Here is an 18,863-nt window from a genome sequence, read left to right on the forward strand (position 1 = left end):
CCTTGAAATTTGTATTCTGCATGTAAAATAACTAGACTAGTGCCAATAAAAGACCAATGTAGAACAAGCTTGCCTATGAATAAAACCCCACATTGCTGCAGTTAACAGCCTCCAAAAGATAGGTATGTTCAAATGACTTGGATGCTTTTTCATTTGGATTTAAAATGTACTTGAAATCTATTTCTGTATATGCCTACAACTGATCCAGACTGGACAAAAATGGTCTAAGTTTGTCTAATCCACACCAGAATTCAGAGGCTACATTCTTCTATTTAGGATCATCCCAGGGTCAACATAAAGGGCATATCAGTGTCTCGTACAACATAATTATTAGCTCTTCTGAAAATACTTTAAAAAGCAAGGAAAAAGGTCATAGCATCCTTATACAAACACACACACAAAAAAAATCAAGCTATCATATGTCCTTAAATGCATTTTCAGTACAGAATACAAAACATAATCCCATTTTGGAAATACAAAATGAGTCTTTCCTGTATTCAAGGAAATAAGTAGACTGAAGGCTGAAGTATTCAAAATACAGTAAATGCACCTAGTTTTCTATAAGAGACATTCACTGGACCAAACTGAGTCCAGTGTATGTAAGGGCTATCAAAATCTGATAACCCTTACGTAGGCAGCACTAAGGTTTAGAAATGGAAGCAGATTAAATTGGAAGCTTCTATTACATATTTGCATCAAAAAATAAGTCTCCTAGGAGATAAAACTATCACTTATAACACATTACAAGTGTATCCTACAGATAGTGTCCCTTAGTGACTTCTACCTTAACTTGCTTTTCTCTCTTTTTCCGTACATCTTCCCATTCATTTACAATCCTCCCCCACAGGATCCATGAATCTTCTTCAAGATGGCTGAGATTGCTAGACGCTGAAGAACTAGATACAAGAGAAGATCCACTATTTCTTCTTGAGCCATTCACTGATCGCAAGGATTTGCTATCTGTCTCCAAGAGTCTGCAAAGCACAGAAAAACAATTACAAGTTTTCCTAATCACAGGACTACATTATTAATTGTTTGTTTAGAAGTCAATTCTTCCAACCTCTTTGCAAAGAATGCACCCAAAGGTGCAGTGGAACGATTTTCTCAGCATTCATTTGACTAAAGTTGAAAAGAAGAATTGTTCATATTTCTTCTTGAGCTCTCCAAACATTCTGCAGACAGAAGAGCTCACACTGTAGCCTTTTAACAACCAGAAAAAAGTCACATCATGCATCAACACTGTAAGAGAAGTGAGATTTTAATAAGCATTTTGTGATCTCATGAACTAGGTTTTATTAAGTAAAAAGATCACATTACAGAACATATTACCAAACTCTGCCAGTCCAGCTCCTATCCCATACGCTCATCAGTTGGAGATTAACAGACCCACTGGGAAGAAGGGTAAGTTTTTTTGTTTAGCTGTGGTTTTTTTTGTTTGTTTGTTTGCTTTTTTGGGGAGGAGAGAAGGGGGTTAGGGGAGTGAGGCATAAAGTGCTAGCAAGGAGGCTTCAATTTTATCGCAACAATGACAAAAATCTAGCTTTTCCACACCAGGCTCTCTGACAAAGAGAAAGAGAACATAAGGAAGATAAATACCCTGAAAGTACTAAAAAGCAGACTAATTTTAAACAAAAGTAGTCTGTTAATCACCTACTCGATCATACAATTCATAATATTAAGGATAATGTAAACATGGACAGAATGATTAAAAACAAAAGCAATTTTCAAATAGCTGAAGTTTGCTGACACTTGATGATAATTACTCATGAATCAATAGTGTTCCATAAGCACATGAAAAGTATCTAACCTAAAAGAACAGGGAATCAAACAAGAGTGACTACTATAGCGAATGAATAGGTACTTAAAGCCTAGAGTTGAAAGCACAGAGTTTGGGATATCACAGCCGGGTGTATAAAGACTACCAAGTCCCTGACAGCAGGGCAGTGACCCGTGCTGCCTCCTACAGGGAAGGTGCAGCCTCAGTGTTACGCTGGTACTCCAGAAGCAAGGAGCAGTACACAGGTTTCCCTGCTAGCTGCCTGCCAGGGTCATCAGTTCTGCAAGGAGCTGGAGAGACTTGGGGATTCTGGGCATAAAGGCCTGGTAATCCGCAACTAATMCTGAGCCCCACAAATCAAGGGCTYTTTTTTTTCCTCCCCCTCCCCCCCATCTGTCTTAGCTGTGAGCTTACATTATGTTTCCTGTTCCCAGCTTTCATCCATTATTTAGGAAGTTAGAAAATAAAACAAAAGTAATTAGATCCATGAAAGCAATTATAATCGCRGCAATATTATTGTAATGTTTTGACAAAAATGGTTAAACAATAGTGGCTTTTTGAAATCAAACTTTTTCAAGATAGTAACTTTAATTTAGTTCCTATTAAGGGAATAGAGAAAGTTTAGTTTGAGGAAAAGAACTTAAAACCATCTTTTTAATGTTTAGAAAACTGGCCTATACCAATCCATAATAAAAATTTGCAGGTTTTCCTCAATCTGTGCCTGTGTCAAGAGACCTAATTCAAAGTAGCCAGAGGAAAACAAGCACAGAAAAAACATTTCAAGATTATAAAAAGTCACTAGTGCTTAGTCATTTTTAGTTTCACAGTTTTCTATAAAAGTTATGCTAAACTTCTGTAATTTGACCTTACCTGGAAACACTCATTGTCCTTAGATTTGTTAATGAGAAGTTCCCAATACAGTGGGTAGTATGCGAGATCTGTAGTGTTTAGAAACTGCTTTCTTTCATCTAAAACTTTATAAATGATTTACTAATGCCAAACAGCTCTCAGGACTCTGGACTGAACAACCACAGTGTACTTTGAGGACTTTCTGTATAATTGCATTACAAAACGCCTCARGACATAGTTTGATAAAAGTTCGAGTTACTCCAGTTTCTAATCTGCTCAACTAATTCATATTCTCCTTATTCATATAAAAGCCAACAATGAAAAAGAAAACTTTAAAAACAACCATCACTGGTAATTCTCCTAGCAAGCAGAGACAAGAATAGTTCCCGATGTTCAAAGCACAATTTTTCATCAACAAAGAGTCACTGTGTTAAAATGCAGATTCAAACTGCATGACAACAGCATCAAATTTCTACCTGAAAGTATAGTATCTTGTGAAGAAAGGTACAGTTGGTGCGAAGTATCTGATAGGAAAGCCTCTGATGAGGTACAGTTGGTGTGAAGTATCTGATAGGAAAGCCTCTGATGAGAATTCACATACAACAACAAAAACTAAAAGTGGGGTTAAATAAAGGTATGGCCAAAATCAGGTGGTTTTTTGGGGGGGGGGGGTAGGGGGCGGGGGAAATCAGACAAGTTAGTCACTGGCCTCTAAAAGTCACCTTTAACTGAGCTGAAAATGATTAATTGACAATCTAGCTTTCTTAGAGCTTCATTTAATACAATTGTTTTCCTTCTTTTGATATTTTTTCCACTACTACCACAGGGAAAGTTACAGACAGTACATCTTCAAAGATATAATCCCTTAAACTGTAAGGAAAGAGRATGACATGGTTCTAGCAGCTGCCTTCCATTCTCAGTCAAGGACTAGACAGCTGTAACATTCCCAGCAAGTTGCACTGCTACAGGGCAGCAGGTATGAACATAAGACAAGCCAGCAGACATGGCTTCAGCCCCTCCTCCCACTTACTCTTTTCCTCTACTAGGAGTTGCCACACTCGCAACTGAATCAACAAAACAAAACATGAGTACTCCTCAGCCGCCTCAGTGCAAAGTCCAGCAAGTTAGTCCATAAGCTAGAAGAGCAGAAGCTAGTTTGAGCTAACCTGTCAAACTCCGCACTTCACTGCGGCAGGTTAAATAGCAACCTTCAACAGAAGATATCAAAGCTCTGCAGCTATCTATTAAGTCTAAATGCTATTTGGAGCTCAAATTTTCCTTTAAAGTTGACCTCTGATGAGCTACTAAAACACATGGTCAAATATAACCAAGCATTACAAGGAGTCAAAGGTTGAGGCCAATTTGAAGTCACTGTACAAGTCAAGAGCAAGTGATCCATGGAAAGTTAGGTCTTATTATATCCATGTGCATATCTGCACAGATAAATATGCAAGCATGACATGCCTGTAAAAACAATTGTTGCCTACTATACCAAAATATTAAACAAGAAGTCAGGATGGAAAGACTGATAAGGGATTTCCTTGTCATGAAATTAAGATATTATGCCACCTGTCACCACTAGCGTAACAGTGGAAAGCATCTATTAATTCTTGTAAGTGTCGAGGGCTGAACACTGGCCCATGTCTAAGCATAAGACCGCCTCCAGGCATTGGACAGAGAAGCTGAGAAGGCTCCTTAATAAGCTATATCTGTACTAAACAGCCTTATTCACAGACTAAATTACAGAATACAAAGTGAAGGACTTTGCTTGAGCCCTTAATTGTAAAAGCTGCTATCTTTCAGTATTTGCATCTAACATCTCCAACCAGAAAGTGTGCCAAACCTACACTGTCATTAGGAAACAGCTAATATGCTAAAAGGCCCATGAAGTGATCAGGACATGCAGTGGAAAGCAAGAACAGTGAAAAAGTGGAACAAATGGAGAAACTGGAATTCAGAAATCCTCAACTTTTCAGAGAGCTGATAAAAAAGTTATCATTATGACCTGGAAAGGAAAGTTACATGAAAGTCCCATTCCTGAGATATTTCATTTCAAATTGGATACTGAAGTTCATGTGGCTCCAGTGTAAACTCTTAGGATAAGTGGCAGCTATAAACACTCCTGTAAAGCCAGAAGAGAAAMACACTTCAGAGTTCCATAAAAACAGAACTTTTAAAAACATAGCTCAGGAATACACAAGTTTTTATATCCAGGGGCCCTGAAAATAGTAAGATGCTATGGCATGAAGACTACGCTGAAACTGCAACACCACCATTTTAATCTCATTTTTATCGTTTCAGAACAGCAAGTTCTCCATTTACCTGTTCTGTTCTTCCAGTTTAGCCAGTAATTCCAAGTCATCTGGACTCAGCTGTGTTGGTGAGGATGGCGATAATGCTGGTGTGGACAGAGTGGTAGAGGAGGATGTAGTGTGTAATGAGGCAGATGGACTTGCCACCTGACTGGCCATTTGGCTGACTCTGTGCGATACAGTGTTCTTCACCCATGAGAGAGTAGAGCTCAGCTTTCCTGCAACCTTGTCTGTCGCCACCTGCAACAACAAAAAGAAAAGAAGTTGCAATAGTTCTCATTTTTAATCTTCTTTCAGCAACCTGCTCTCACTGATCAGAGCCAAGAGATGCAATACGTATAAGCTAACCTTGTTTACAGCTCACACCTTACAGGGAGTAGRACACTGGTTATTTCTTCAGAACACCCAAAGTTGTCAAAAGTAACACAAGCAACAATATTATAGGAGAAATAGTATGCAACTATGGCACATATGCACATGTGTGAGAGACTAAGAGAGAGAATCCTAAAGCATATTCTCAGAATGAGTTTCTACAGTGCAAGAATACCACAGGATCAGTTCAAACTTCCCAGTGCAAAAACAAATAGAAGTGTACTTTAAAAATCTTTTGATTAAATAATAATGGCACAAACAGCAGAAAAGTAGATAAAGAAACATTCAGCTGTTTTACTGAGGGACACTGAGGCAGGGGAAGTGCATCAGTGGAAACACACCAGGCCAGCCAGGTTACCCCTAACCTTCACGAACATTTACAGCAGCAGGACAGGACAGGACAGGACCAGGGTGATAGTAGTGGTGGTGACAGCACATTTCTGATCTGCACCGAAGTAACATCTTCTGACATCCTACAGTGTGGAAAGATGTCTCACATGGAAACTAAACCCAAGGATTTACAACAGCAGCTCCTAAACGTCTTTCATTAGACATCATATTGCCAGCTCTTCTCCCTCCTCTTCAGGCTACACCTACACGGCCAGGTACACCTGACTCATAAGCTGACGGTAGATTGTGGGCAATTCAGGGGTTTGAGGGGGACTTGAAGAGCAGAGGCAGAGTGGTTAGCRGAGTGGGAGAGTACCCAGAGCTGTGAAGGGGGAAGCTGCGGGTCCAGGATGGAGGCAGCCAGCGAGGCTGATCCCAGGGGGAAGTGTACCCCCACACGTGGCATAAAATTGGTGCCTGGTCACACAGAAGTAGCAGATTATGGGGGGTAACACAGCCCAGCCAATTCTGCTTTTTGGGCTTCCCTTTCCTTACTGATCACTAAAGGAACRGCAGTTCCTGGATGTATTTCTAATGAACCCTTCATAAGGTCTTCCTTCAGCCACTGAAAATACAAAAGGCTTTCACCTCAAGCTGCGCATATGCTGACTTCAGTTCTGGCTCAACTTAAAGAAAATCTGAATGCACTTATAAACAGCTAGCTGGCTATGGCTAGGAAAAATTAGATATTTTCAAAAAAAAAAAAAAACAGGTGGAAGGGGGAAACTTCCTTTGAAGTAGTGTTGCTGACAACTATTTATTTTGACATTTGCTGACTTCCTCAAAGTTGTGAATTGCTCAATGGCTGTCACAAACAATTCTGCAGTACAGCTTATACAAGGCCTTGAACCTCAGGAAAAAAAAATCCCTTCGTGATCCTCTGATAGAACCTAATTAAAGCAGAATTTCAACTGCAAAAATAAACTATCTCAGCACACTGACTTCACACTTGGGGCAACTGATGGACAGCTTTTATTTTATTTTTTCTTTAAAGGAAATGGGAGCACTAGCAAACCATAACACCTCCCCCTGACACAAACAGAGTCTTAAGTATTAAATGGAGCACTGAGATGGAAAACTGCATTAATTAGGCTATTGGAAAGTCCTCAATAGTAAAGAGAATAAATTCAATTCCCACAAGGTCATATCAAAAAGGAAGGAAAAAAAAATGCTCAAAAATCCCACTAGCTTGTGACAAAATACCTGCAAAAATTTGGGGGGAGGCAAGAGGAAATATCCTTCACAAGGCATGGGTCTATGAATCAGAAGACAGACACCCTCACTTTCTCTCATTACATCACATACCCCAAAGTTGTGGCATTTTTAATTTAAAGCAGTTAAGATGCTTCTCTTGAGCAGGACACATTTAATGAAATAAAAACCCCAAAATGAAAACACATTATTTCATCCACTTTTTCATGTTCTCTATAACACAACATTATGTCTTTGCCTTCAATATTCTATTTCTTTTTATTCTTCTTTGCCTTTCATCTTCCTTGCCCTTCTCACTTAGTGTGTTCCCTCACCTCCTCCTCACAATAAGTTTAATTAAATACAATCTTTCTCCTTCCTAATTTTTCCCCAAACTTTTTTCCTTACCACAGACCAAAAACACACTATTGAAACTGTACCAGGAATCTAAAGCCTACTAAGCAAAGAATTTAAAGAATGAAGCCTTTTAGTAACTAGGCATATTGGTAGCCCAAGAAGCAACAGATCTCCACCCAGCAGATTTCTATCCSTAGAGAGATCAGCTGGTCAGGAATAAGACACCTTCAAAACCAAACAAAATGGAAATGTGTGCTTGGCTAGTGGTTCAGTATAAATCTAAGCTTACTCTGCAATGCAGACATACTTGGGAATGATTCAGCTTTCCAGGTATTGTAGATTAGACATTTCAGTCTCTCTTTATGTCAAGAGCAGTAAAATCCTGTAGCCCTTCTCCCCTGAAGCTGTCCAGTGGCATGTGTGAGGGCATACAAAGCTCCAAGCATCTCTTGCTGCACCTGCAAGACCTTCCCCTGAACGGAAATTCAGGGCAACTCCACCAGTCCCCAGAGCGGAGAGTTCAAAGGAGTGGTCCAAAGGACATGTGAAGCAGCAGGAAGAGCAGGCACAGCCACCATGAGGCCAAAAGGTATAAAAGCTGCAAGTTGTCCCCACTGCAGAATATCCTTCTTCCCAAAGCAAGCCAAGCAGCACCCTTCTATCCTGTCTTCTGAGACTCAGGAGCAACCAATCTGCAAGTCTGATTTGGCCTGTTAGCTTCCAYTTAGGCTATACTGGTCTATGCTGCATTTTGCTAAAATGGATCTCAACTAGTAAGCAAGGATGATAAATAAAAGACATCAATTGTTCTAAGTTGGCATATTCTGATGCCCAGATGTTACATTTAATGCTAGCTTTCCACATGGCTGATAGTATTCAAAAATTCATTAGTAATATGGATTCAAGAATTAGTAACATCAATATAAGACTCCTTTTTTTGAGCTGTATTTTTACAGCTACCGGCAYTGAGACTTACTACACTGTATTATCATGCTTTTTTTCCTTATGCAATAGAGATAACTATGCTAAGAGAATATTTCAGTGCAAGTGCAGGGTCCATTTGATTCAAAGACAACAAACTAAACTGCAGAACAACGGAAATATTCCTATCAGCCTAATTTAAAGAACCAACAAAACCATTAAAACAAAACACACAAGCCCTCTGTAATTATAGCAACCCAGCAGCTACCTAGTGCTAAAGGGCTAATTGCTTACAGAGCCCGTCTAGAGCCAGTTATGTGTTTCAAGAACTCTCAGCAGCAACTCTGCACAGTAACAAAATCTCACTCACTGCCTACACCTTTGGGGGAGCATTAGGAGAAAACAGACTGACTTCCCAGAGGTGGACAGCAGAAGGACTAGAGGCAATGGCTGCAAGCCACAGCAAAGGAAATCCTGATAGATGTGGCAAATTCCCTCACCAGATTTTGGGGGGTGTTCAGAGTGAATGTTTAAGCATGAGAACAGGTTGTCCAGCGAAGTTATGGAATCTCCATCGCTGAAAATGTTCAAAATTAGACTGGATAAGACCTCTGCATCCTAATCCATCTTTGAAGCTAGCTTCGTTTTGAACATAGTGTTGGCTAGGTAACTGCCAAAGGTCCCCTTAAACCTAAAGTATTGTGTGATCCCATGATGCATTCTAACATGACATTTTAAGATTAAGAAGTGACATGGTAGAAAGCCTGAGGAGCACACTATGAGTTAGGGATGCCACCTTCAATATCTGAATTTTACTTGCTCCATAGACATGACTTATAGTTAGGGAACAGGTTAGAACACAGCTCACTATGGTACTGTTTTGGACAAAATAGTTTCAAGGTTCTTCATCTTCCTTGCGTTTAATGAATTAAACTCTCACATCTCAATACTCAGAGGTCAGAACACAAAGAACAAACACCACAATTCTCCAGTGGAGCACATGAAGCTAGGCAAGTCTACTTYAACAAAATAAAGTAGTCAAATTTCTGAAAAATTCTTTTCTGTTAACTTTTGCATGCCTTTATTCAGTAATGTTAACATTCAAAATGCATGCAAAGAAACTTGCCCTAATCCAACAGCATAAGAGCTTACAACTGTAATTTGAGACTCAAAAAACAGTACAGGCAATCTTAAAGTTCCATTTTTTTATTTCTATTTTTATTTGAAATGAGTACCTCTCAGTATTATCTGTTCCAAAGGAACATTGCTGGTAAGTCTTGGATAAAAGTGTATTTAAAAAGTCTATATACTGTGCTGCTTATAAATACAAATTTGTCACTAGCTTCTAAAGCGAAACACTTAAATACCATGCTATGATGAGTATTTATTGCTAGATTTGATTCCCATGAATTTATTTTCCCATCATATTGAAAGAAAGATGTGCTGAGTGCCTTTAGGAAGCAAGACCACCACTACAGGACAAAAGCAAAATGGTGGGACCCAATCTCCCCACTTACTCTTCCCTGGCAACAACACACTTAATCTCTCCTGAAGGACTACGAAGTGCAAGATCTATATGCTTGACATTCATTCTGGAAAGAGTAATAGATGTTGCTTGGAATCATCACATGCAGGAATAAAAACCATAGGTGGGAAAAATAAGGTCCTAAATTAAGCAGCAGAAAAAGGTTCCAACTGGTTCTTGCATCACCTRAGTTTTCTGCCCAACATTATTTCAATATATTAAAAATCATATGATCTTTCAACAATAACTTCAAGAAGCACTTTCAATACTGCATTTGGACATCTTTTGCACAAAAAAAAAAGACAGAAATTTGTTAGATATTTCAAAATCTTAAATTTCAGATATGTATTAATATTTCACTCAGTCAACATCCAACATCCTTTATTCTCTGTTGCCATGAAGGGATAAATTATTGCTGCTTCACTCTGACTAAAATAGCATTATGATAAAGACAACTCATACATCTCACTTGCTGAGAGGACTGATTATTTTCTCAAAGGCTTTAAACTGCTTAAATATGACAAGTAATGCAATTATTCCAAAAATAGATGCTGACAGAACCAGGGCTGATCTTGAAAACACAAACATGACTGCCATATACAGTAGGTTATAAAAGTCACCCATTGTATTTTAAGCAATCTCACATACAAATACTAGAAACACAGTAATTTAGAATAACAGCATGACAGAGAAAGAGTAAGTACAGAGTCAACTTTTATTTCTTAAAGGTAAAGTAACTAGGAAGAGCTATGGTGAAAAAGTAAATCCAAAMCAGCAGTCTGGATCACACTCTGTACAAGACACACTTGTGAGGAAGGGATGAGGCGGGGGGAGGGGAAGCACAAAAATGTGAAGAACCTTAATAACATTAAGCAGTCATTTAGCAACAGCTCACTAGGCATTAAGCCTTTTTTATAAAAAAGTTCATAGAGCCAAATTATGTATGCCAGGAATACCAAGAAAAAGATTTATTCAAGAAAATCTTGCAGAACTGCAGTTAGATCACGATGATGATCTAACAGGTTGGCCTTTCTACACAGCAGTTCATAGGTATTAGGAAAAATTCAGAGAAAAAGCAGTACCAGAAGTTAAAAAAAAAAATCCTAATCAAATATCAGAAAACATTAACACTTAAAAGCAAGCAACACGCACTCTCTTACAAAAAGCAACTGTTTAAAAGTGAGAAGTCTCACAGTGAARTTTGCATTTAAAATGCACAAAGAATTTGTCTGGGGAAACAACCATGGCTGTCATCCAAGGCCAAGGCTAAATTAAGAAAGTGTTCTGACAAATAACTGCCCAAACCTACATCCCTTTTGCCAGGCTTTTCCATGGTTTCCCACAAACCTAACACCAGCTCTTATCTCAGACTGTCAGCATCAGTGAAGGCTCTCGGACCCAGATTACATAAACGTATTTGGATATCAGCTTTCTATCCATTTCCCCAAATAAGGTCAAGTAATAAGATTCTTTCTATTTCATCACTTCACCTATAATTCTAAATTCATACTCAACAACAGAAAATTGCATTGAGTCATTCACTGGAATTTGAAACTGAAAACCCCTTTCTAGGGGCAACACCCCAATATTCCCATAAATCAGCACACAGTGCTCCTGCACTTGCCCGAACTCTTTACCCTTCTTGTAATAAAGGAGGAAACTTCCTGCTACTTACTGTATTTTCAGCTCTGTGTACACCATTCCATCTAACAGCACAGCACTGCTAAACCACAGACCACAGCCGTTTTCAACCTTCCTGCTGACAGTCCCTGCAAGGAGAAATCTGTGTCCCACTGGCAAGGCAGTACACGCGCAGCACGGAAATGAATCACTCCGACTCTCCCTGGAGAGAGATGCACCTCTTTCCCCTAAGAGCACAAAGGAGAGGGCTAAAGGTTTCACCTTCTGACCCCTCCAGAGAAACTCAGGCTCCTCAAATTAAAATTCACAGAGCTATCGAGTTGTTGGAATTAGTTTTTCTGCCTTTAAATTACCAAATAAATTCATCAGGAATGATGGTGAATACCTCTATTGAGTATCATCAGCTCCTGAAAACACCGGTAAATCCATACAAGCATGTAGTTTAACACCTTCCTGCTTTTTAGGAACATGATTTTGCTTAACCCAGCATTCTGGAAAGACACAAGGAAAACAAAACCCTTAAGCTTCAGCTGTTTTCTTTCTTTTGGCTTTGGGACAGAGTCTCCTCAAGGTTTTCCTGAACAAATGTTTCTTTTAAGAACAGGTTATTTTCTAACCAGTGATCGCTCTGCAGGCCTGCAACAGCATCCCCTTTGGCTAGGGAGAGCACACGCTGCAATTATGGACTGTCCTTTMCTTTGCTACCCTTTACTGCTGCAGAAAAGGGATCAGTCATCTGCTCAACTGTTTGTGGGGGTAACAAGGACAGCCAGGGACATCAAGGGCAAGGCGYGTCCCCAACCTTTAAATGAGGCACAGTGGTAACTAACCACACATGAGAAGACCTGCCTTTGCCATCACCCTCTCGCTACACATACACACCAATGCCACCTCGCAGCCAAACCACTGACATTACATAGTCGCTCTACCCAGCACCTTCCTGTGCTCCGTAACCTACCACGGCAAGGGCTACCCAGAGGCCACAGGGATCCCACCAGAAGCCCAGACTCTGCTCCATGGTCCTGCTGTGCTCAGCCCATGCAGGCTCTGTCCCTTTAGCTAACTGACTGCAGCTGGCAGCCCCCAGGCAGCAGGGCTCCTCACTCTGCACACCTCCACCAGCTTCCCCACTGCACAGAGAGAGTTGCCTCCTTAACATTTCCTCATTTTCCAGAGAAATTCAAGTTACATTTGAAAAGTATACAAAGTAACCTATACAACCTGGGATACATGCCAAATCAACACCAGCAGCATGATCAAAACATTATTAATGGGTATGAGTGTACAAGCAAAAAACATTGGGTCAAYGTACTTTAAGAACAGTTTTCCTCCCCCTAAAGAGTCTCACTCAAGAATCTGTCAATTAATCCACACTGAGAACACAAACCCTGCTCCCAGCCTTCTCCAAGGGACACCAACACCTTCCACTGAGGAAAGCCAGATGGAGCCACACAGGCAGGATTAGGCCTACTTGGCCTTTTGTAGGAGGGCATCAGAAAGGTCAGCGAGCAATCCAGGCCAAGCAGGCAGAAGCAAGCTCCAAACTGAGTGTATTCATTCATGCTGCACATGCCATGTTAGCAACTAYGCCATTTCCAGTCTGCCACAACTCTGTCCACTTGACCAAGAGCATGGGAAAAGTTCATTCCCCTCTGCTTGCCAAAGGCTATGCAGAGACTCCTAAGTAAATGCATGAATTTTGAGATGGGAAATGCCAAGAGGTAAGAAATTACTATAAACTTGTTCCTCTGCTGCACTTCTAAATCATCCAGAGTAAATGATGCAACAGAAAGGACCAGAAATTCTCACCCATCTGGTCAGTCACCAGGCAAGGCACAGATTTATGTCTGCTGCTTACTTGAAGCCACTGCAAAGACAGTAATGTTTATATTGCGTTTACATACCAATACATACGATGCACAGATTACATGCGCCAATTAAAATAGATAAAACTCAGCATGTCAGCTTTATATTTAGTGTCTTTAATTAGCTGCTGATAACATCATATTAAGTGCAAAACTTACTTTATATTTGAGATGCTCAAAGAAATACTGTATTTGAGCAGCATATTAAATATTTACATCAGTCTAGTTGAAGGTAGACCACAGCATCCCACATTACATAGGATTATATAAATCCTTCAGTATTGTGCARCACTTTACAATAAACCCAGAAATGTTACCTCTGCATATTTCTACATTTGCCAGATAGATATTTTTCTTAATGTCTACTAGATTCCTTTAAAAAAGTATTTTACTGTATACATTAAGTTTGGTTAATATTTATATTCTGTATTTCCCTGAATTAGGAAATGTGTATTAAAATGGTCAGCATCTGGATTGTCATATGGTACGAATATTTAAGACAGTATTTCTGACAAAGTAAAACACTGCAAGCCTTACACAAATACTGCTGTGTATATACACTGCATGCACTCCAACATTTCTTCTCTAAAAGAGGAAAGAAAAAACATGCAAAAGAATCAATGATACAGAAAGCAATTTAGTTGCATTTCTCATAAACACTTTATATAAAAGAGCTCATATAGTTGGGACTGAAATTATGGATGTGGTTTTCAAAGCCAATTATATAGCATTCCATGGACCCAGTTTACTGCTTGCTTCAAAAAGTTAATAGCATTGTAATATCCAAAGAATAAATTAACAAGAGTCAATAACATGTGGGAGAGGTGGCTGATGAATCAGCCTGTTATCATGTTTCCTGACAACCTAAAATCCTAATTCAGGCCTCAAATGGTTTCACTATATATATATGCATGTTTTATTAGACAAATTGACCTAGTTGGTTTCTACTGAAGTCTGTAAAAAAAAAAATACTGGATCTACTCTCATATTCCCAGTTTTTTCTACACCATCAACTAAGAGTAGGCAGGAGTACCATGGCTAGCATTCTCCAGCTTCCATTTCCTTTGATATTCACTAGCTCTCCAAGCCTTTTTGATATGAAGATAATTACATCATGCAACTTTTAACAATCAGAAAGCTTTCTGTACTAACATTTAAGAAATCTCTTCTTTAAAACAGGGGTCCTCATTCTCTAATGCACTGAGATTTTGATGGCCATAATGTGCCTGCAAAAAGAAACTTAGAATAGCAAATTCACATATATAACATAACAATGTAACATACAATTTAAGGAGGCTACTACTTCATAAAAACATTGTACTGATCCACTTAAGGTTGAAATCTTTACTCCAAGTCATACAAATTCACATGAAGGATACTCCAATCATTYGCCAAATTGTACCAAGTTCTATTCACTTTCAAGAACAAATCCAGAATAATTTGCTCCCAAAGAGCAGCTAGGGATTAAACTAGCAACTAAAATGCATTTGGGTAAAAACAAACAAATAAGAAGTATGTAAATACAGTTTACTAGAAGCCTTATATCCATACTGCAAAAGTGAAAAACAGCTTAGTCACATATTTTCAAGTATTTACTGTGCCATAATTAAGATGAATTTTTGAATGTAATTGACCAAATAGGGGGGAAAAAAAGTATGAGGAAAAAAAAATATTATATAGGGAGTTAAACTGGTACAGTTAAAAGGCTCAAATATCTGACAAATGAAAACATACCATTCCATGCAACCTGTGGTTTTATATACTGGCAAACCAAACATTTTTCCAAGTGCAATTCTCTTTATTTAAAGAAACTATATAAATTTGTATGTCACAATCTACAAGCTGGAATCACAATATCCATCTCCTTTTTATTGATTTGTGTATCGTCCTCTCTCAGAGGAGACAAAATTAAACTCGATGGAGAAACTGGAAAACAGGGACAGTCTTGCAGAACATGGTAACATGGCCATTAATTACATACTGAAATTTAAAACAAATCATATGAGCATGAGGTTGTTGACACCATGTCTTCAGGGTATCATTGCTTCTTCCCTTAAGCAATCAGCAAAAAGGTCAACTTTCTATCAATTATACTCAAAAATCAAATTAGATTCTAAGTGACTGGTTAGTAATTAGCTTACTTCCAAGTTATAAATTCATTACAACTTGCAGCTGCAGATAGGGTACAAGAAATAGAAGGTAAAGTTTTTTTTTAAAGTGAGAAACATAACCAATTTAGTTAGTTCCAAAGTAGGGAAGTCTTGAACTAAGCTATTCAGTAAGAGTAACAGATTTAAACATAGGTGCATACACCAACAGCTAGTTCATCTAACAAGAGGCACACCAAGATCTGTGGTCTTCCTGTAATATTAAAGTTTGCTCACTGATTCACTTAGATCATAGAAACACCATCTCCAAACATTTACAGTATAATTGGAAGCAAACATCCTTTTGTTGCAGTAGGAAGGTCTCCCTCTATGCTACTGAAGCCTGTGACYGTCTTCCTGCTGGCTTTAAACACAGCACTTAGAAAACTCATTTTCTTAACTGTTAATGAAATAACAGGGAGATGTCTCTTTAGAGAAGTGACATGTTTACATATTATCAAATAAAATCAGATATGCTTTCATTTGGAAATAGAGACAACCCCTCTCACCATCCACCCCAACATCTACACAGAAATACTGGTGGAAAAAYGCAAGAAATCTCAATGGACCAATAAAGATGACTTTTAGTGTCAATTTTGCACCAAAAAGATTAAGCAAAACTCTCGAATCTTTATCAGGGTCTACAACTATCTCATTACAGAATTTTAACTTGCATTTGGCTATTTGTCTTTAGAAAGACTGATCACAATTCTTTTTCTGAAGGGCTGAGAAATATTTATTAAAGCTTCAGGCAAACACCAAGAAGTTCCACCTCTAAAGCAAAACCAAAAAAAAAAAAATCCACTTTGCTTAATGAACATTGGTCTTAGCTCTGGTGTTTCAGAGAACATTGAAGCTGGAATTCCTTTTCTATCATGTCTGCAAGTAGTCTGCTGTTAAAACTACACGCAATCAAGAACCCCTCAAAAAGAACAAAGATGTAGAATTAACTTCTAGGTAAGGTAGGTAGATAGACATCTCAAATAGAGCTATTAGTTTGACACTCATTTTAAACCACTTTCAATAGTGGTTTAGTCTCTTTTATATAGAGAATCAAGGTAAGCCATTTTCTCTCATACCACCCTATCAGTTACAGGAGCACTATCAACTTGCAGCAACAGCAATCTACTACTACAAGATTGGTCCCATCTGCCACCCTGCAGAAACTGAAGAAAAAAAATACACAGCTAGTATAGCATACGATACTAATGGGTCAGAATTATTATTATGATGCTACAAAACTATGCCGCTTAAATGATATTTGAAAGAATRTAAAGAAATGTTATGATGTTCTCAAGCAGACATTAATACTAAACTGGAGATTTGTGAAAATCCAGTCATGGCAATAATGCATTAAAAATACCTCAAGAATTTCAAATCTTCATTTGTGCACCTTGCAGTGGAACTCAATATAACTACCTAGTACCCAAACATTAAGCCTTTTTTCTTTTCAGAATAAAGCTGCAGAAGTAAAAATAAATTAAAATTTACTGCAAAACAACACAGATTAGACAAGGTAGGTATTTTAAGAACAAAACACAAAAGTAAAATTTGTCCAGACAAAAGAAGAAATTTGGCAGTGGGTCTTACTGTTTTTCCAAGTTGGAAACTGATAAAGATGACTGGATGCCCATGGTCATTCTATGACAACACCTTACCCAGTGTCCCAAAAAAAGCCCATTTGTACTTCAGTCCCAGCTATAGAGCAATTGCCTCATTGAGACTCAAAGATTACTTTTAAGGAAAATTAGCCGTCAAAATTGATAGCTATGGAGCTTATGCAGAAATAACACGAGGACTGCTACCAATGTGTCCAAAAAGAAGTCACATCCTTCACTGACTGAAACCTGCAGCAGGCTACACACTCCTGATCCCCCCTGCCAACCACTTCACTGCTAGCAATATCCTCCAGAGATCACAGGAAACAAAACAGCATAAACAAAGAAAAACCTGCATGAAAAGCTAGCATTCACTAAATCACTTCTGCCTCTACCTTGTGAGCACATAGCTTCTGTCAAAATGCACACACATACAACAAAAACATTTCACATACATATGTAAAACTGAGCTAAGCAAGACAAGTCCCCCCACATTATTTTTAAGCCTCCTTCCTAACTTCCTAACTACTTATTCCGATCACCACTCCTCTCAGGAGCAACAAGGTGTACTTCTTTGTTTGACTATAGACACTTAATCAGACAGGACTACAGGGAAAGCAAGAGAGCATTCCCCATTTAAATTAATCCAAAATTTAGCAACAGATAATGTTGGTATAAACAGGTAGAACAAGGCATGCCAAAGCAATTCAGCATCCCATCTACAATTTAAAGTGATATTATATTCAAGAACTTCAGAGAACACATCTAACCATTCAAAATTATATGCTGCTAAAATCGCTTGCAAAGAGCAAATGTAACTATTTTTAATCAGGCCTTGCAAAACTGAACTAGAGCGTATAGTCAGGGCAAACAACACAGGCTGTTTCAGAAAAGAACTTCAAAAAGTCAGACTTGCTTCCTTTATTGTCCAACTTCCCCAACTACCAGCTGAAAGCATTCTCTTTTTAAGCAAGAATTTGACATTTAAAACACTGCATAAAATATTCCACTCTACTATTGCAGAATTGCCTGCTCCTTAATGGAACAAAACCCCCAAACAGCCAAGCTCAGGAAGTCCCCGTGCTCCAGTGCGTGGGAAGCGCGGGGAGCCGCGGGGAGGAAGCCGGCGGCCCCGCTCCAGCCTTCGTCCCGGAACATCTGCTGCAGGGCYGGACAGCCCCTCGGGGACACGCGCCACAGCTGCTCTCGGGCTGGTTTATCAGATTCAGGCAGTGCTGATTCATAACACCGAGGGTTTTCTTCCTGACCTTGTCTCTCTCACTGGCCTTCCACATTTCCTCTTCTCACTTGGAAGAGCACTAGTACTTAAATATTTAGGAATAACCCTGAAAACTTGATCTCTATGTACATAAACATAGAGCTGCAGAGCCACRGTCAAAGCAGAAACTACAGATGAGAAGTGCACAAGAAAAAAACAGGTAACTATCCACCAGAAAAGAAACAGGAGACAGTTACCACCTCCGTTAACCCTGTAAAATAAAGCCAACACGTGAGTATGCACCAGAGGAAAAAAAAAATCTAGGACTTCTTGACAAGTGCTTCTGGAGACAAGTCACACGCTGGCTGTTTCGGGTCCTCCCGGAACGAGCCCAGCTCCCTCCTAAGCCCCTCACCCGCGATCTCGGGAAGGACGCGCCGTCCCGGACGACGCGGGGGACGATGCCGGCGGCCCGGCGCGGCGCGCAGCGCCCCGAGGGGCCGCCAAACCGCGGTGGAGCCGCGGAAAGCGCACGCGGAGACACCGGGCGGCGCGACACAGACCCGCGCCCAGCCGGAGCCCCGGGGCCGCCTTCCCCTCCGCGCTGCGCGGCGCGGCTCCCGCGGGCACGGCACCTCCGCGCTGCGCGCCGCGCACGGGGCACCCAAACGCCCTCGCTCCGCCGCGGCTCCCCGCCAG

The 18,863-nt window shown here is 39.7% G+C and overlaps 1 protein-coding gene across 5 annotated transcripts in view; it reads right to left on the reverse strand.

Annotated features, from left to right (window-relative positions):
• The window catches only part of EVI5 (ecotropic viral integration site 5), an 85,593-nt gene that overhangs the window by 66,097 nt on the left and 633 nt on the right, over positions 1-18,863 (reverse strand). For all 5 annotated transcript variants that reach the window (XM_085303567.1, XM_085303565.1, XM_085303566.1 and 2 more), the window contains exons 2-3: positions 4,949-5,178; positions 785-974 (exon numbers count right to left, since the gene is read on the reverse strand). In XM_085303567.1, the coding sequence (XP_085159693.1) occupies positions 785-974; positions 4,949-5,097 (339 nt within the window). In that variant the 5' untranslated portion in view covers positions 5,098-5,178. The remainder of the gene's footprint in view (positions 1-784; positions 975-4,948; positions 5,179-18,863) is intronic.

The sequence above is a fragment of the Rhea americana genome, unplaced genomic scaffold (genome assembly GCF_003343005.1).
Source record: "Rhea americana isolate MKP2758 unplaced genomic scaffold, rheAme1 scaffold_2, whole genome shotgun sequence".
NCBI lineage: Eukaryota > Metazoa > Chordata > Aves > Rheiformes > Rheidae > Rhea > Rhea americana.